Here is a 20645-nt window from a genome sequence, read left to right as displayed (position 1 = left end):
TTCAATAGGGATTTTTATTTTCTTGCGCTTCACTGTTTCTAAAATATTGCTCAACATATGTCTGTGACAGAGGGACAAGCGAAAGCCGTGATAATGCGTTTTGATCAGTCATGGAAATGAAACTACTTAAAACCAATTGGCTCCCTAGTTTTAAAAAGACAGAACCATTTAAAGAAGGAAAAATACTGGATGCTGCATGTACAGGCAACTATCGCAAAAATCTTGTTTTCTCGTCAAAACGATACGATATATCGTCCCCAAAAAATCCTGATATATAACTATCTCACTTTTTTTCTTAGCACCCCTTCACTACCTCAGACCCCTCTCTCTCATATGTTTTACTTGGTGTGGAGCAGTAGACTAGTGCAGTAGACTACACAGGAAGCACAGACTAGGAGGAACATGCACATCCCAAGTTTCATATTTTACAATCTCCAGTGTTTTCATACCTCAACTAGATAGAAATCTCCAAACTCCCTATCAGCAGTGTGCTTTCCAGCCCAGGGGTCTGTGGGAAGAGTCGGAAGTTCTGCCGGGATGGTTTCCGTTCCTCTTTTCTTTTTGTTCAGGGCAGAGTTTGTTCAGCTCAGTATTTTGTTTTTGTTTTGTGTGATCAGCAGAGTGTTTGTCCTGACCTCCTTACTCCTCCTAAAGCCACTTTGAGTTATGCGAGTCCATCGACACCACAGGAGGCAGGATGGACTCGCTCCCTCTGTCACCCTCTCACTCTGAGCCCACTGAGCAGGAATTCACTTCTGTTCTACCCTGTGGGACAGTAAGGGATGGATCCCACTCTCCTGCTGCAGTCATTGGAGTGGTTTAGTCTTTCCTATGCTATTCTGTGTGTTTGCATGCAGTACTGGGTCAAACTCCAGTACAGTAAATGGCTGCTGGAATCCCTACAGGTCAAAATGAATACTGTGTTTGTAGTGTGGTGTCAGGGAATTTGCTGTGGTTTAGTGGTAGTATAGGAGCTCTCCAAGTGGGCTTGTACTGAACGAGGTGTATGCAGTGCTTGGTTTAAGTCTACAGAACCTGCATTCGTTGAGGAATATCGATATCTGTTATGCGGAGGAAAGGTGTGGCTGCTGTGGACTTCCCCTCTAAGCTGAAGAGGAAGTCTCACGGGGGGGGGCAAATAGTTGTTACAGCGCTATGGCACTGATTGAGACGGTCATCACAAAATACCATAACATATGGTCAAACTGCTCTTCCCATACCGAATCTTTATGGAGAACAATATCCACGCCCATCCAGATGTAGATTAAGTCAGGGATGTTTAGTCTATTTCCAGCTTTTCCTATTTTAATTTTTTTTGCTTGAAGCATGGCTGTCTGGATCTGTCCGTCTGTAAACGGATAACATCAGCTATGTAGGTAATCTAAACGAGTCAGTCAATACCTGTTCCTCGCCTGACTGAGAGAAGCGCTGGAGGAACCAGTCTGACGACACCAAAGCGTAGCCTAATCTCTATTCTTAGAACACACCACACACACTACTTCACACGTTAAGCTACACCACCTCTACTTAACCCAGCACTGAACTCATTGTAACTACTTACTAAGGCTTACTCTAAGCGGTCAATCCCAGAGCATCTATACCGAACACTATCCCACGTTGCTCGGCCTACTGACTCTTCACCCTAAACTACTCCTCCTCCTCTTTATCAGTCCTGCTCTTATACCGCTGCCACCCCAGCTAACCCTGCCTGCCTCAGGAAAAGTTGCTTAACTGCTTACTTCAATCCGAGTACAGAGGGAGAGTATAGGCTTGTGGTTCATTTTAACGGAGTCTAATCCGACTGGCGTTCATTAACCTTGATGCTGCAGTAACTACAGTGAAGGGAGTGTAGGGGTGAGTGTAGGGTGAAGATGTAAAGAGCGACAGGTTGAACTCTCAGGGTCTGTTCTGCGGTCTTTCTGCTCTCTCCCTCACTGGCTGCAGTGTAGTGGCCTGTGGCTTTAACAAACACTGAGAGTGAGAAGGCTTTTTTTTTTGTCCATTACCTCATTGGGATGTTTGTTTGTTTTGCCTTTTGCCTGTCACGCTCCGTCTCACTGGTGCTCCTCTTAACCCTCTCCTGTCTGGCTCATTTGTCTGTATGGACTCAAATACACTCCCTTTTACATACTCTGCCAAGTAACCCAAAGTAATGATACTGATGTTAGTTTGTTCAGGACCGTGGTCCTGAACTGGCTCAGCGTGGAGTCATCTGATGTAGTCGATCATGACCTCTGCCAGGTTCTGTTTGAAACCGAGGTAATCCTATAGAGTTGGTTGGAGAGGGTTAGAAGACAATTTTATTTTTAACACCGTAACCAAGCCAAATCTGTTCTCACTCACTCTCACACAACCCCAGAGTGGTCATGGCCCGTGCAATAGCGGCTATTAAGTGTTGTCGTAACCGTCACCAACCTCTTTCTCTGTGGCTACCCATAATCCCCTGGGTCTTACTGTGAGCCACCTGAATCGGCTGTGACCTGTACGACCCGGTAAAGTACTTCAGGGATGACTAGCTCTATCTGCCGTGTGGGATGGATGGATGGATGGTCTGTCCACCATGTTAGCCATCTTATGCGACGATTTTGCCGTCACTGACAATTGCAAAGTCGTAGGTCGTAAACAATTGTCGGTCGTCTTGGCTTGTTCAGTGCAACAGGAGGGTCTACATCTGACGATTTTAAGTACAGCTCCATTCGGTCGTAGGCTCCAACCAAAATTCTGCCAGTATCGGAATTATTTTGCTTTTATCGTGCAGTGCGGCTCGTAACACCAGCCAATCTTGGGGACTGACCAATAGGAACACAACCAGCACTGATTATGCACACAATAATACGAATATTGGGAATAGTCAGAATAATATTAAAGTTTGAGTTAAACTTTTGCATGCTGTGCAAGAAGGATTTCCCTAATAATCCTGTTTACATGAAACATCTGAAATCAGGCTACCTGATGATAAATGCACAAATTCGCTAATCAAAAATAAATGTTCTACCACAGCGACTATGTTGTTATTTTGGGGTTTTGAGTTCAGACATGATGTTTTTATGTGAAGACTGTGCATGCTTTCAGTAAAAGACAGTATGTCAGATTGTCAGCAAAGGCCTTGAGTTATCAGTGCAGAGCCACTTTCTCCTATGCATATCAAGGCTTCTGTTAGCATTGAGGTAGGCCGTCATGTCGGTGTAGTGCTAACCGTGCGGATGACCTAGTAATCCTGTAGTGAGTCACTGGGCTCGACCAAGCAGCAGGTCAATGTCACCTGTTTGGGCTCATACACTGCAACCTATAGTCTCACGAACCTACTGGGTCACACCATGGGCTAGGTGGACTTGACCTACAGTTCTCACTGGCCCATCCTACTACAGCTCCACCCAGCCCAGTTCCCAGTCTGTGAAGACAGCTGGCTGCGGCAGGAGTCTAAACCACAGCATTAGACCACATCCATTGCTAACCATAACAGTAAGGAGCTCTGTTCTGTTAATTTATGAGCCTGTTGTCCTCTGTGGTAGGTAGTAAAAACAAGTCAATCAGAAGCACCTCCAGAAGGGCATGCATAGCATGCCTTTTACTGCCTTGATGTTGACATTAAAGAGAACACTAGTAGGTCAGGAATATGCCCCAGTCAGCCCGGTCTCCCCCAGGTAAATACTAGGCTATTAGAACCATACCACTCCATTATCAATGTTATTGCCTAAGGTGGACTGTGTGTGTGTATATATACACACACACACACACACACACGTTGGCACCCTGGTCTCTCGTGCAGTGTGGCCTTATAAGGTGTCCAGTGCCTGCTAGGTCTTGTCAGGATACTGAGTGGGGTTTATTTTTTTGTAGCTAGGAGCCTTAGAGCAGAGAAGCACTATGCCCATGTAAGAACACACAGCGCTGTCTGGACTTTGGACCTTCAGGCACACACGGAGGATGACGCGTGTCTGCTATGACCGCATGATCCAGGGTGATATGGAGCGGAAGCTGCAGTCGTGTCCATTAAGAAATATTACTCAAATTCAGTTATCATTATCAACAAACTCTGAAGTCAGATCCTTCTGCTTTCTAGGAGTTTAAACTTGTGTGTGTGTGTGTGACGGTCACAGCCTTCAGCAAAATGACTCTCTTTGGCTCTGGGGAGAACATTATTACATAACTATGACCTCTCTCCCTGGGTTGGGCCTGACGCACTTCTGTCCTATGGATGAGTCGTCTGTGCTGTGGTGGACCCTTGCCTTGAGGGGGAGACCCAATAAGATACAGGGTGTGTGAGATGCATGACGGTTGTATGCGTGTGTTTCCCCTAGATTATTTTCCAAAATCAACTTCAAGGGCAGGGCTATTCAACTACTAAACACAAATGTAAACGCAACGTACATCAATTTCAGTGATTTTTTTTTACTGAGTTACAGTTCATATAAGGAAATCAGTCAATTGAAATGCATTCATTAGACCTAAATTTATGGATTTCACATGACTGGGCAGCGGCGCAGCCAATCAGAATGAGTTTTTTCCCCACAAAAGGGCTTTATTCCAGACAGAAATAATCCTCATCAACTCTCCGGGTGGCTGGTCTCAGATGATCCTGCAGGTGAAGAATTAAACATTTATTTGTTTGTGTATTGCCTTTTTAACTATGTAACTCAGTGAAGAACAAATTCTTACTTACAATGACGGCCAAACCTGGATGACGCTGGGCCAATTGTGCGGCGCCTTACGGGACTCCCAATCACGGCCGGATGTGATACAGCCTGAATTCGAACCAGGGACTGTAGTGATGCCTCTTGCACTGAGATGCAGTAGACTGCTGTGCCACTCGGGAGCCCAAAGAAGCCAGATCTGGAGGTCCTGGGCTGGCACGGTTACATTTGGTCTGCGGTTTGACTTACTGCCAAATTCTCTAAAACAATGTTGGAGGCAGCTTATGGTAGAGAAATTAACATAAACATTTCTGACAACAGCTCTGGTGGACATTCCTGCAGTCAGCATGCAAATTGCACACTCCCTCAAAATGTGACATTGATGTGACAACTGCACGTTTTAGAGTGGCCTTTTGTCCCCAGCACAAGGTGCACCTGTGAAATCATGCTGTTTTAATCAGCTTCTTGATATGCCACACTTGTCAGGTGGGAAAAAAAGCAACGCACAACCCCAAATTAAGCACTTTTCTTAAAATGAAATGTTGCCAAAAGTAATTAGGAAAGAAGTGACGTGAGTCAAGGTGCAACAAACATTGATGCTCACTTGTTTTATTTAAACAAATATCAAAAGGTTCTAAAAGTAAATGGGTAATTTTAAAATCATCTGAAAACTAAGCATCTCAATAAATAACGAAGATGCAGTATGTCATTAGGTAATGCAAAATTCCAGTCTGAAGGAAGTATGCTTTGAATTAATTTCTGTCATTAGGCATGTTTTGTTGTCACACTCCCTTTTAACGAGTCCTTGTGTGTATGAGGGGAAATGGAAGGCACCTATGTGTTCCTTAGTCGTAGCTTTCAGAATTGTGGTCATAATATTTTGTAACTTAATCCGTTCAAACGCTAGACTTCATATGTAGAATCAACGTGCCACATAGGCGCTAGAAACCACACTATAGACAATCACCATAGTGCTTGTCGTTTTGGAACTGAACGTCCGATATTGGCATCTTATTTTATTTAAGATCTTTCATTTAATGTTCACAATTAATCAAAGGGCCAGTATAAATTAATAAATGGGCCGGATCTGGCCTGGGCCCCGCCAGTTGAATATCCCTGAGGGAAATGAAGGTCAGGACAACACTGTGGCAGGCCCAGGGCTGGAGGCCTGTCAGTGTGTGTATATGCTCTTTATGTCGATCTGTATCAGCTGATCTTACCAATCTCTTCAGGCCATAACACCACTTAACTCTCTCTGTTTCTGTCTCAGGATGTGGAGCAGGAAAGGGAGTTACGGACTCATCTCAGCAGAGAGGAGATCAGACAGAAGGTCGAGCTGTACAACTCCTCCTCCAAGGACCACCTCAAAATGACCCTGGTAAGTGACCTCTAACCCCAACCCCATCCACTCACCCTTAACCCAACTCCTCCATCAGACATTAGGCTACCTCAGTTTATCATCCCTTATGACCTAGCTTCCCACTTTTGACCCCCTCATCCCTAAACAAACTTGTATGATTGTCAGGCTCTGATGGTTATCTCTGCCACGAGTGTGTGCGTGGGTCTGCCAGCCTTCAGAGCTGATCTGTAAAGGCTCATTCAGTGCGCATGTGTTGTGTCATCTATCCCCTCCTGATCCACAAGATATGTGACACACACGTTTGCTTGCTGCATGCTTCCACCACATCGCTCCTTCCTTCCTCTGTTTACTAATGATAAGGATGATGATGATTGAACAGAAGCTCTGTTGTCCTGACCTCCCCTGTTATGTGGAAGAGGACCAGCTATGTCTAACTGACTGCTCAATGCTCACCAAGCTGCGGGCATGATGGTGGCACACAACACATGTTCACCAGACTAGCTGTCTGGAACAGGCCTGTCTGAGAGAGACGTACCAGATGAATAACTGTAGCATACTTATTTCCTTCTGGGGATGGGTCAAAGTTCGAACCACTGTTCTTTTGATTTACATTGATATCCATCTAGTCCATGCGATCAGACCTGTCAGTCTCATTTAAAACATGCAGTCAGGCAGGCATGATGACTCGACTGCGGTCTTGTCTTTTTTTACAATGTCTTTGTTTGCTCTCCCACCTTTTTTTCTTCTTCTCACCTCTTTGTGTCCTTGATCTGTCCATCTATCGCAACCACAAGTCACTCTTTGTTCTCTTTCTCTATAGAAACATAACTATGTAATGGTGCGCGTGCATTTTAGTAGTGGCAGTTAGCTTGATTGATGCGTTTCATCTCTTCTCCTTTAACCTCTTACATCTAGACGTTCCGCTAGCGGAACACCTGCTCCAATATCCAATGATAGGCGTGGCGCGTATTACAAATTCCTCAAAAATACAAAAACTTAAATTTTTCAAACATATTACTATTTCACAGCATTTTAAAGACAAGACTCTCCTTTATCTAACCACACTGTCCGATTTCAAAAAGGCTTTACAGCGAAAGCAAAACATTAGATTGTCAGCAGAGTACCAAGCCAGAAATAATCAGACACCCATTTTTCAAGCTAGCATATAATGTCACAAAAAACAAAACCACAGCTAAATGCAGCACTAACCTTTGCTCTTCATCAGATGACAACCCTATGACATTATGTTATACAATGCATGCATGTTTTGTTCAATCAAGTTCATATTTATATCGAAAACCAGCTTTTTACATTAGCATGTGACGTTCAGAACTAGCATACCCCCCTCAAACATCCGGTGAATTTACTAAATTACTCACGATAAACGTTCACAAAAAAACATAACAATTATTTTAAGAATTATAGATATATTCTCAGTAGATAGCCCAGCCATCACGGCTAGCCATTTAGACACCGACCAAGTTTAGCCCTGATCAAACTCCGATTTACTATTACAAAAGTTTCATTACTTTTGTTGTCTTCATCAGAATGCACTCCCAGGACTGCTACTTCAATAACAAATGTTGGTTTGGTCCAAAATAATCCATCGTTATATCCGAATAGCGGCGTTTTGTTCGTGCGTTCCAGATACTATCCGAAATGGTAAAGGGTCGCGCGCAATTCGTGACAAAAAAATTCTAAATATTCCATTACCGTACTTCGAAGCATGTCAACCGCTGTTTAAAATCAATTTTTATGCCATTTTTCTCATAGAAAAGCGATAATATTCCGACCGGGAATCTCCTTTTCGGCAAACAGAGGAAAAAATCACAAAGACGGGGGCGGCCAGGTCATGCGCCTAAGCCCACAGTCCCTTGATCGGCCACTTGAGAAAGGCGATAATGTGTTTCAGCCTGGGGCTGGGATGACGACATTCAGGTTTTTCCCGGGCTCTGAGCGCCTATGGACGACGTAGGAAGTGTCACGTTAGAGCAGAGATCCTTAGTAAAAGATAGAGATGGCAAAGAAGTTCCAGAAATGGTCAGACAGGCCACTTCCTGTAAAGGAATCTCTCAGGTTTTGACCTGCCATTTGAGTTCTGTTATACTCACAGACACCATTCAAACAGTTTTAGAAACTTTAGGGTGTTTTCTATCCATATATAATAAGTATATGCATATTCTAGTTACTGGGTAGGATTAGTAACCAGATTAAATCGGGTACGTTTTTTTATCCAGGCGTGAAAATACTGCCCCCTAGCCATAAGAGGTTAATGACCTTATCTCTTCTCTCTCTCACCCTTCTAAACACCACTGGTGGAAAAAGTACCCAATTGTCATACTTAAGTAAAAGTAAAGAAAAATTAATAGAAAATTGATCAAGTAAAAGTGAGTCACCCAGAAAAATACTACTTCAGTAAAAGTCAAATTATTTGGTTTTAAATATACTTAAGTATCAAAATTAAAGGTATGAATCATTTCTAATTCCTTCTATTAAGCAAACCAGACGGCACCATATTTGGTAAAGAAAGTAAAATGGCCAGAGGCACACTCCAACACTCAGACATTTACAAACAAAGCATTTGTGTTTAGTGAGTCTGTCAGATCAGAGGCAGAAGGGATGACCAGGGATTTTTTCTTTAGGTGTGTGTGTGTGAGAATTGGACCCTTTTCCTGTCCTGCTAAACATTCAAATGTAACGAGTACTTTTGGGCATAAGGGGAAAATGTATGGAGTAAAAAGTACATTATTTTTAAGAATGTAGTGAAGTAAAAGTTGTCAAATATATAAATAAAGTAACCCCAAAAAAACACTTAAAGTAAAACTAATTTAATGCAGTACTTAAGTACCTTTACACCACTGCTAAACACTCTCACACACACGGTGCTGTCCCGTCCACAGGGGGATGGCATGTGAAGTAATGGGCTTAAAGATGGGCCCACAAATCTGGGTTCCATCTGGTAACTAATGTTAACCTCTCTTGGGCAGGTGGGACGCTACCGTCCCACCCACGGGACACACTATTCAACAGCCAGTGAGCAATCAGAGCGCCAAATTCAAAACAACAAAATGTCATAATTCAAAGTTCTCAAACATACAAAATTTTACACCATTTTAAAGATAAACCTCTCCTTAATCCAACCACATTGTCTGATTTCAAAAAGGCTTTACGGCGAAAACATAAAGTTAGATTATGTTAGGACAGGTACAACACAAGAAAAACCATAGCCATTTTCCAAGCAGGAGAGGGGTCAAAATACCAGAAATTCAGCTAAAATTAACCACTAACCTTTGACGATCTTCATCAGATGACACTCCTAGGACTCAATGTTAGACAATACATGTATGTTTTGTTGGATAAAGTTCATATTTATATCCAAAAACAGCATTTTACATTGGCGCGTGATGTTCAGAAAATATTTTGCCTCCAATACTGCCGGTGAATCAGCACAACAATTTACAAAAATACTCATCATAAACGTTGATAAAATATTACTGTTATTCAAAGAATTATAGATTAACATCTCCGTTATGCAAACGCTGTGACGGATTTCAAAAAAGCTTCACGGGGAAAGCACACTTTGCAATAATCTGAGTACGGCGCTCAGAAACATACACCAGGCAATACAGATACCTGCCATTTTGGAGTCATCTAAAATCATAAATGGCATTATAAATATTCACTTACCTTTGATCTTCATCAGAAGGCACTTCCAGGATTCCCAGGTCCACAATAAATGTTTTGTTCGATAAAGTTCATAATTTATGTCCAAATAGCTCCTTGTTTGCGCGTTCAGTAAGCTACTCCAAATGTAGGAAGCGCGCCCCAAATTACACGACAAAGTAAAAAAAAAAAAAGTTATATTTACGTTCGTTCAAACATGTCAAACGTTGTATAGCATCAATCTTTATGGCCTTTTTAACATAAAATGTCTATAATATTCCAACCGGACGATTCCAATGTCTTGAAAAACGTTTTAGAACACAGCTACCTCATCACGTGAACGTGCGCCACAAAACTCATGTCATTTTCTGAGTCACCAACTTCCCGGCCTTCTTGTTCGCTCTCTGTTCGCTCTCTGTTCACTGCAAAAGCCTGAAACTAGGTTCTAAAGACTGACATCTAGTGGAAGCCTTAGGAAGTGCAAAATTAACCCTAAGTCACTGTTTGATAGGCAATGACTTGAAAAGACTACAAGCACCAGATTTCCCACTTCCTGGTTGGATTTTTCTCAGGTTTTTCCCTACCATATGAGTTCTGTTATACTCACAGACATCATTCAAACAGTTTTAGAAACTTCAGTGTTTTCTATCCAAATCTACTAATAATATGCATATTCTAGTTCCTGTGGCCCGAGTAGTAGGCCGTTTAATTTGGGTACGTTTTTCATCCGGCCGTGAAAATACTGCACCCTACCCTAGTGAAGTTAAGCCCCCACCCACCCCATCATCTGGTCATCTCTCACACAGACATGACAAAGCTTACTGTGTGTGGTGTGCGAAAATGAGTGCTTGTGTACCTGTTCTGTGTTGTCCCGCAGTATCCTAACCGGTCTCCCTCTCTCCCTGCAGAACCCCAGTGGTGTGTATACGGGGTTCATCAAGGTGCAGTTGGAGCTGAGGAGACCAGTCACAGTACGAGGGGGCCAGGGAGGAGAGGCCTTCTACCTCCCTCAGGGGGCGATTAACACTCTTCACATCAGCTCCAACAATACCGTACGACAGGTGGGTCTCACACACACACAGAGTTACGTACAACCTGCGTGCAGTGATTTGTAGAAAATGGCTATAATTCTATATGTACACTGATGCTTATCTTTAACGTTGTTTCTATCAGGTGATTCAGGCCCTGTTGACCAAGTTCACCGTAGCTGACAACCCTGCTAAATATGCCCTGTACAAACGCTGCTGCAGGGATGAGCAAGGTAAGTGTGTGTGGTCTGTCTTTCTGGCTAGAGGAGACATTGTAGTTGGTTTGTCATGCCATAGATGCTGGCTGGATAGCATGCATGCCAGAACTGGGCTGGTGTCTGAACATAGTGGGTGGGTATCTGTAGGGTTTAGGGTGTGTATTTCTAGATGCCTCGCCCTCATGTTACTGAATGCCACAGGGCTGTCCCCACACACACATTGCTTATCACCCCTGTGGCTGGAATACCCCACCAGGGCAGGAACACACACACACACACACCATGTCCAGCAGCAGCTGTTCTCAACCAGGCAGCCTGTGGATGGAAGTCCACAACAGGTTTCAGTACAGTTTACAGTAGCAGCCTGTGTCTTGGTCTTCTGTCCCGTTCCCCCCCCCACTACTGTTCTTCCTGTTTTAGGGCTCTGCTAGATTGAGAGGGCAACTCGCTGGTGAGGTTCAGCGTGGACCTTCACTCGGCTCAGTCCAAGACCCCCAGCAGACAAGCAAAGATGGATTGGTCCCTATACCACAGAGCAGGAGATTAGCCCATCTTGCTGAAGACTGGGTGGGGGCAGGGTTAGGGGTAGAGTAGTCGGGAATAGGAGTGCAGGTAGATTATGGTTGTGAATAGGTCAGACTTCCAGCCGAGTATCAGTGCAGTCTGTCACGGTCTGTCTAATCTCTTCTCACTGTTGTGTAATCTGCCAGAGCACACACGCTATCCCCGACCTCTAGGACGGCGTGACTCGAATGCTAGCTCTGACGTTGTGTTTTTGCTGTGTTTTCCCTTCGGTAAATGAAGAGGGGAGGTCTGAGCCTCTTAATGAGGGTCTGTCTAGACAGTCTATACTGTGGTCCAATTAAAAATACGGGGGGGGTGCGCGTGTGTGGGGCATGGACTCAGTTCGTAATGGTTAGAATTTGTAGCGTCATAAATCTGACCCTAGATCTGTGGTTACTGCGTGATATATGAGGAAGGGTAAGTGTATGCATGTCTATGTAACGTATGACCCATTCCGATGGTGGTGTAAACTTAAAGCCCCTGCCTGCAGCAAGAAATCCCACGGTGATGTCTGAATCCGGTATGGAATGCGGGTCTTTCCCAGTCCTGCTGAGATGGATGGCTAAAGTACTGTACCACCATGGCACCATCTGGTACATAGCTGTGTATAGCTAGTCCCTTTCACCAGCTGTGTTTTTAATAGGCCTATCCCCAGTTTCCGAAGCTCTCATTAGTAAGTGTTTTACAGCACATCTCCCCCCCCTGACTTGACATTGAACCCTTTTGTAGAATGAACACTAAGAATCATGCATTATAACCACAGCATATTATTGTGTGTTTCCTCCTGTAGAGTACATGTGTAAGCTGTCGGAGGGAGAGCATCCGTTGTTCCTGCGTCTGCTAGCAGGTCCCAACACCGACATGCTGGGCTTTGTCCTGAGAGAACAGCAGACTGGCGAGGTCATGGTAAGACACACACTGAACTCCCACACTAAACACACACTCACACTCCCTGTATTAACCATGCCTCTCTCCTCTTCCAGTGGGATGCGTTCTCCATCCCAGAGTTGAGTAACTTCCTAAGGATGCTGGAGAAGGAGGAGACCGAGCGGGTGTGTTCCGTGACGCGTCGCTACGACAACTATAGACTCAAACTGCAGGAGGCCATGAGAGCAGCAGGGGGGCCGGGGTAACGTTACTACTGCCCCTGGAGGAGAGAGGGCTGGGAACCAGAATCCAGTCTGAGGGACACTGAGGGGGGAAAACAACTGGTCCAACCTGATTCAGAAGCTGGAGAGAGACAGACAGCTGGAATAAACTCCAGATTATACCTGTGGACCCTATGTGCAATACACTGGATGGACACTAGACGGCATCTGTGGTTCCACTGCATTCAGCCTGGACTTTGCATTAAGCACTCAAGACTGTCTTTACTGAGTAGGCCTACACCCCATGTGCCATATCCACTCTTCTGTTCACTCTTTTGATCCTTCTGGTTATTGCAATTCTTTTAGAATGACCTTTTTGAACATGTGAATGATTCAAACCCCCAAATATTTGAATCTTTATTTAATTGGTGGATGCAAGGGTTTGTACATATTGTTGTTTTTTTTAATTTATGTGGGTGAAGCTTTGCTCTGTTCCTTTGCTGAAATTGTTTTATTGTATTCTATGAAGGCGTGGCTGCAATCCAACCCCCATAGGGACCGACTCGTATCGCTGATTTCTCACACAGGGGTTAATGCACAGAAAACATATCGGCAACATAAAGGCTAGACTGGTTTATCATGGAAATGACACAGTATTAGATGGACAAGATGAAATGGAAACTAGAGAAGGCAAATGATACGAAGCGGAATAAGAGTGGTGTATTTAAACTGAAGGTTGTGATGGTCTTGAAAGGAGAAGCATATTTGGTGCAGTTTGTAGAGTCTGACAGTCACAAGCTGTTTGGGGTTTAGAGGTCAGGATGGAAGTGTGACAGCTTGTGACCAGACTGACAGTGGAGTTTGAGCTGACCGCTCACCTTTGACCTCTGGACGGAGACTAGTCGTGTCAGAGGCGAAGAGGTTAGTGCTGTGAGACTGGGAAGACTTTAGGAAGTTGACTAATGGTTTAGGGCAAGTAGATAAGTAACTTAAGACTGTGTAACAAAAAAATGAAATGGATGTGACAAACACAGGTTTTTGGAGTTCCATGTTAAAAGAGATTGTCTATGCCGAGAAAGTTCAGGGCCTCTGTTGAAGCCAGTGCCAGGCCGATGGCCACGGATAACATGGTCAGGAATAGCAGCAAAGGACATGTTCCGTTGGTAGTCATTGAACATGGCTACATCTGTCTTAATCTGCTTCAGGGCTGGTAGAATAAATGCTTTTAATCAGTCTTACATTGCACCAGTGTGTGAATCCTGAAGCAAAGCTGCATGTGTCATGCTTTCTGCATGGGACATCAGGAAATGGATGTGCTAACAGACCAAAGAGACTAGTCTGTTTATTGTAGAGGTGACGTCACATGGCCATGTGTTCAGTCTCCTAGACGAGGAGAAAGCGGGTAGAACCTGTTGCTTTGAAGTTCTCGCATTTTGCCTCCCTGTCCGTCTCTCTCTACTGTATTTACATCTCTACCAGGGTTGTATCCATCTTCTGGTAGTTACAGGGGAGGTAATTTGAACAGAGACTGTACTTTGGAATAGATGGACAATCAATTGAATGGACAGAGCAACTAGTGTGCGCATTTTGGGCCATCAACCCTCGGCACAGTATCAAAACACACTGACCAAATGCCAGAATATATGTTGAATTGGCATGTTTAAAAGCCATGATGTTTATCTGCCAGTACTATATGATGTTTTTTTCTGATGGTACTGCATTAGTTGCCATGTTTATCTCTATAGAAAGAGTAGTGGTGTGGTTATATAGCCCCACCTTATGGATAAATGCTGTAACTGTCATCTCGCTCTACACCTGCATCAAACTGTTGAGCGAAAGCCTTTTGGTGATATATGATGTTTTCCTATTCTATAACCAACTATTATAAAATGTTTTGATTTATTTTAGGCTTTGCCTGGTGCTCCTAGTGGCCTCAAATTAAGGAACATTTTATAGCTAGAGTTTATTATAAGGGGTTACATACCCAGAACTTAATTTACGTTTAAACACTGGGTTAATGGAATGAGATGGTAAAATAATCTATTACATTTTATATCCTAAAGCCATTATTTTCTTTGCAAGCCTTGCTAAATGGTGTTGCGAAGCACAGTGTTACATTGACAGATACCACTGGCCCTGTGTTAGCTAGTTAGCGGTCTGCACATCTCAGCATCAGGGCTTTGAATCAGACCAGTTAATATCTAAAGAGCTTCTATCGGACCAGTTTACTATCTACTGAAGCTTCTGGGCACTTTACCTTTTAATTCAGGGATTTTTCTTTGCCTTCTCCATTTACCAGATGCCAATCTTCCACTATTATAATTTTACACAATGTTTCATAATTAGACCTTTCTTATTGAAATATGAGTGGCTTTTATGAAAGATGTGTGGTGTTTCTAAAACGTGACGTTTATACAAGCTCCTGTATGATTTGTTAGCACTGCCCATAACATGATACAATTGAAGATAGACTGTGAAAGTTGGTTTTTCTGGCTAGCTTTGTTAAGTCTGGGATGTAGGAGGATGACTGCTAAAGTAACCCATATAAATATACTATAAAGCATGCATTATCTACACCTAATGCATATAGGGCTACTATGTGGCTCTTAGGAACCAGAGGCCCGGAAATATATGAACAGTTTTTATAGATAAACATAAACTAGTTAAATGCATAACTGTTATTTGCCAAAGATTGCTAGCCCCCCTGTCTCTACAGCTATACTCTTGTAATGTTCTACGCTGCAGTGCTATATGCAGAGACTAAGATCTATACCTGGAATGATTCTGCTGCCACTATTAGTGATGGTTTAGTACCAGGATGTGGATGAACACAGCAGCTGTGGGCTCAGCTTGGAGGAGAGGGGATGGAATTGACATGTTATAATGAAGAAAAAAAACGTTGCTACATTCTATTTATATTATTGATGATGCAGGTTTATTTTTGTAGTTAACTTTTTATTTTTCATTTTTTGTGGATTGTTACCAAATGTGGCCTTCTCTAAAGGACTGAATTCATCTATTAAAGTTTTAAATTGTACAAAAAAGGGAACATTTGGTGAATCCAATGTTCTGGTCAGTGAATCAAAAATGCAGAACTAATAATGAGACCTGACTGCATTCCTATAGGCAGCTCCTAAAGGGGCAAACAGCAGTTGCTACGTAACATGACGTCCTCGTCGACGATCTCCACCACCTCTCCAGTACACAGCCATACTGGGGGTAGCTCATTAAGGTGTTGCAGTAGTACAAGGGCTGTGCAGCATAGCAGGGGCATCTGCATCAATAGGTGGGCAAGTCCGCAGTCGCCCAGGTGTATGTCACCTGCTCATAGGTCTCCGGTTTCTACACCGGCATGTCTTTGCCTGTGTGCCCGGGGTCTCAATCTTCAGAGGGTCTCAGGACTGAGCTTCTTCCTGTGGACTTTGGAGTCTGCACCAGTGTGAAGCAGCCTCTTCATCATCCCGCATATCGCTGTAGTCAGGTCCTTCGTGTAGGTGACTGTGAACTCAACTTACTGCTCTCTTTTTCCTCTGAGCCTGAATAGCGTCTCGTTATGTTATTGGGAGGGCTCTCTCGGGGCCGGGCAGGCGCAGCCCAGACAATCTTCCCCCTATTGGATACATTTAATCACTTTGAAATTAATTTACAGAGCTATGGATGTTAAGACAGACCATCCATGATATCAGAATTCTAGTTTTAATCATGTTTTGAGGTTATACACTTTTGTTTACATCGACCTTGTTTACAAACACTGGAGTAAAGCAAGCTTATATATGGGGTTCTTACAGGACAGTTAAAGGACAACGCCAGCACTTTTCAACTTAATTGTAATTATTTACAGCACAATACCAGGGTTAACATCTGTGAAATGGCGCATTTCTACGTTTTGTTGAGAAGAAAAAAGATTATCTGGGATTTTCAAGTAGTGAGATTTGCAGTGACATGGGGAGCACAGAAATACCCTCCCTTGGACTAGAAACTCATTGCAGGTTTTGAAAATCTTTTTTACTTTTAATCCTACCCTGTGTCACAAAGAAGCATATTTTTTTTAGGACCTTAAACACAGATAATAGAAGTATGCAGTTTACACAGAGTATGTAGACACAGGTTTGGTGCTGCAGATGATGACTATGAGGTTGAAAAGTTGCAGAATTGCCCTTTAAACTAAGCTCAGGAAGCATTTATAGGTTTTATATTCTTCAAGAATCAATGGGTACATATTAATTCATAAGTCCAAAAATGGATGTAGACTGAACAAAAACATTTACACAAAATGCAACAATTTCAAACATTTTACTGATTTACAATTCATATAAGGAGATCAGCCAATTGAAAATAATTCATTAGGCCCTAATCTACGGATTTCACATGACTGGGAATACAGATATGCATCTGTTGGTCACGGATACCTTCAAAGAAATGGTAGGGGCGTGGATCAGAAACCAGTCAGTATCTGGTGTGACCACCATTTGCCTCATGCAGTGCAACACATCTTGGAACTCAGTAGTGAGTTGCCTGTGGAATGTTTTCCCACTCCACTTCAATGGCTGTGCGAAGTTGCTGGATCTTGGTGGGAACTGGAACACACTGTCGTACATGTCGATCCAAAGCATCCCAAATATGCTCAATGGGTGGCATGTCTGGTGAGTATGCAGGCCATGGAAGAACTGGGACATTTTTAGCTTCCAGGAATTGTGTACAGATCCTTGGACCTCAGGATCTCGTCAAGGAATCTGTGCATTCAAATTACCATTGATAAAATGCAATTGTATTCGTTGTCTGTAGCTAATGCCTGGCCATACCATAACCCCACCGCAACCATGGGGCACTCTGTTCACAGCGTTGACATCAGCAAGTCGCTCGCCCACACAACACAATACAGGTGGACTGCGATTTTTGAAGCGGGTTGGATGTACTGCCAAATTCTCTAAAATGACTTTGGAGGTGGCTTATGATAGAGAAATTAACATTCAATTCTGGAAACAGCTTTGGTGGACATTTCTGCAGTCAGCATGCCAATTGCGCGCTCCCTCACCTTGAGACATCTGGCATTGAGTTGTGTGACAAAACTGCACATTTTAGAGTGGCCTTTTATATGGTCCCCAGCACAAGGTGCACCTGTGTAATGATCATGATGTTTAATCAGCTTCTTGATATGCCACACCTGTCAGATGGATGGATTATCTTGGCAGAAGAGAAATGCTCACTAACAGGAATGCAAAAAAAAATTTGGGCCTGCATCTAGCTGAACTTGGGTGTAATTATTAGACCAACAGTTGCAAACGAGAGTTTCTATTGGACAAATTCAGGTATGTTTATCCCCGTTTTCCCTTTGCTTCCGTTTTTAAGATTTTTTTTTTCAACAGAATCGGCAGAATGAATACATCCCTGATCACGAGTAAACACTGTTCACTTTCATAGCAGCCAAGTTGCATTCCTTCTCGCATCTGTTCTCCTCTCACCTCTTCCCTTCGCTTGTGGACTTCAATGCACAACACATCAGCTGTATGTGACCAGGCGAAAAAACCTTTCCAAGCCTGACCGTTACACACAGCCTACATCGTTGTCACAATGTTAGCTAAAGTCATCTCAAAGTCAGCATAGCTAATAGAACTAACATGTTAGTAAACCCGCTACAATCATGCAGTAACGTTACAGTGTACAGTAAGCAGTTACACCGGCGGGCCCCGGTGGCAATAAATTAGTAATACCAAAAGCTTACCTTGACTTGGAAGAGTTCCAGTGTTGTGTTGGAAAGTCATAGCCAGCATAGCATCCCTCTGTTTGAGGAGGGTGTTTCAGTAGGCTAAACTAGCTAACTGCATTTGCTAGCTAAGTAAGTGAAACTGGAGAAAAATGACACTCTCTCTCTCGCTATTTCTCTCTTGCGTCTCCTTCATTTTGGAAGAAATGGATTTGTTCAAAACTGTTCAACTATTGTCTTTTTCTCTCTTTAGGTCAACTACTCACCACATTTTATACACTGCAGCGCTAGCTAGCTGAAGTTTATGCTTTCAGTACTAGATGAATTTTCTCATCCTTTGATTGGGTGGACAACATGTCAGTTCATGCTGCAAGATCTCTGATAGGCTGGAGGACATCCTCCGGCTACACCATTGTGCTACCTACAGAGTGCTGTTGAGGCTACTGTAGACCTTTGCAAAATAGTGTGTTTTAATCAATTATTTGGTGACGCGATTATATTTAGTATAGTTATACCTAATAACGATAACGTTTAAATGTTTTACAATTCATGAAATTCACTGAGGATGACGGTCCTCCCCTTCCTCCTCTGAGGAGTGGATTCGGCTATTTCAGCCACACCCATTGCTGACAGTGTATTAAATCGAGCACACAGCTGTGCAATCGCCATAGACAAACATTGGTAGTAGAATGGCCTCACTGAAGAGCTCAATGACTTTCAACGTGGCACCGTCATATGATGCCATCTTTCCAACAAGTCAGTTGGTTAAATTTCTGCCCTGGTCAACTATAAGTGCTGTTATGGTGAAGTAGAAACGTCTAGGAGCAACAACGGCTTAGCCGCTAAGTGGTAGGCCACACAAGCTCACAGAACGGAACCGCCGAGTGCTGAAGTGCGTAGCACATAAAAATCGTCTGTCCTCGGTTGCAACACTCACTACTGAGTTCCAAACTGCCTCATTGGGAGCTTCATGAAATGGGTTTCCATGGCCGAGCAGCCGCACACAGGCCTAAGATCACTGTGCGTAATGCCAAGCGTCGGCTGGAATGGTGTAAAGCTCGCCGCCATTGGACTCTGGAGCAGTGGAAATGCGTTCTCTGGAGTGATGACTCACGCTTCACTATCTGGTAGTCCGACGAACGAATCTGGGTTTGGTGGATGCCAGAAGAATGCTATCTTCCCCAATTCATAGTGCCAACTGTAAAGTTTGGTGGAGGAGGAATAATGGATTGGGGCAGTCTTTCATGGTTTGGGCTAGGCCCCTTAGTTCCAGTGAAGGGAAATCTTAAATCTACAGCATACAATGACATTCTAGACAATTCTCTGCTTCCAACTTTGGCAAAAGTTTGGCGAAGGCTCTCTCCTGTTTCAGCATAACAATGCCCCCATGCAAGTCCTTGCAGTAATGTTCCAACATTTAGTGAAAAGCCTTCTCAGAAGAGTGGAGGCTGTTATAGCAGCAAAGGGGGGACCAACTCCATATCAATGCCTGTGATTTTGGAATGAGATGTTCGACGAGCAGGTGTCCACATACTTTTGGTCATGTGTGAAATTAATAATAATTCAATTTGATGTTAATACTATGTAAAGCATCTAATCATGTTGCAATATGATTATGAAATAATAGCCTAATAGAGGCCAAGTCAACCACAGTTGAGGAAAAGGTAGTGGTAGTATTTGCTAAAAGTTTTTATAAAAATGATGAATTTCACTACCCCGCTGAAGGATTGCAGTTGGACAAACATAGATAGGCCTACAAGCTAAACGTTTTCATAATTTACATTTTTTACAAGAATAGACGACTCAATGGTCTTGCTAGCAAATCACGCGACTAGTTATCAAAACTCAACTCCACCTTGATATAAGAGAACGGAGTTGAGCATTCCTCAGCTAGGCCTACATAACCTGTTTCCAGCTACAGTGATGATGAAACATTGGTGTTTTCCCCAATAAATTATTGAGAGCTTACAAATAGCGTGTGACTCTCTTTATTTTGATAGCCAACAGGGTTGCTCTCTGTATCGCCAGTCTGGTGGACTTTGGAGAAAACGTTCCTCTCATCCAAACTGACTATCACTGTGTATCAGGGAATGTCAAAAAATATCAAATAGCCCTCTTTTTCTCACAAACTGCACAACAGATCTCAAACGGAATGAAGGCCACCTTATTTACAAAGTCTTTATCAACTCTTTATGCAAAAAAAATGTAAGCAACGGTAACTAAGGATTCTGATAATAAGAAAACATAGGACAGGTCAACAGACATTTCCTCTCCGACCAATTTACAGCATGTGACATTTTAAATGTTCAAATACATCCAACCTCAGCAAGATCAACATTATCCAAATAGTGTGCACATAACCATATCATATACTTGCTGCAGAGAG

General features: G+C 43.1%; 1 protein-coding gene across 4 annotated transcripts in view; it reads left to right on the top strand.

Annotated features, from left to right (window-relative positions):
• LOC106609251 (ras association domain-containing protein 3) overlaps positions 1 to 15599 on the top strand; it is a 57623-nt gene extending 42024 nt beyond the window's left edge. For all 4 annotated transcript variants that reach the window (XM_014207831.2, XM_014207832.2, XM_014207834.2 and 1 more), the window contains 5 exons: positions 5905 to 6012; positions 10566 to 10718; positions 10831 to 10918; positions 12258 to 12373; positions 12451 to 15599. In XM_014207831.2, coding sequence (XP_014063306.1) covers positions 5905 to 6012; positions 10566 to 10718; positions 10831 to 10918; positions 12258 to 12373; positions 12451 to 12600 — 615 coding nt within the window. In that variant the 3' untranslated portion in view covers positions 12601 to 15599. The remainder of the gene's footprint in view (positions 1 to 5904; positions 6013 to 10565; positions 10719 to 10830; positions 10919 to 12257; positions 12374 to 12450) is intronic.
• Positions 15600 to 20645: the final 5046 nt, after the last annotated feature.

The sequence above is a fragment of the Salmo salar genome, chromosome ssa07, assembly GCF_905237065.1.
Source record: "Salmo salar chromosome ssa07, Ssal_v3.1, whole genome shotgun sequence".
Classification (NCBI taxonomy): Eukaryota; Metazoa; Chordata; class Actinopteri; order Salmoniformes; family Salmonidae; genus Salmo; species Salmo salar.
The sequence above is the reverse complement of the archived record's forward strand: the minus strand, read 5'-3'. Positions and strand labels throughout refer to the sequence as shown.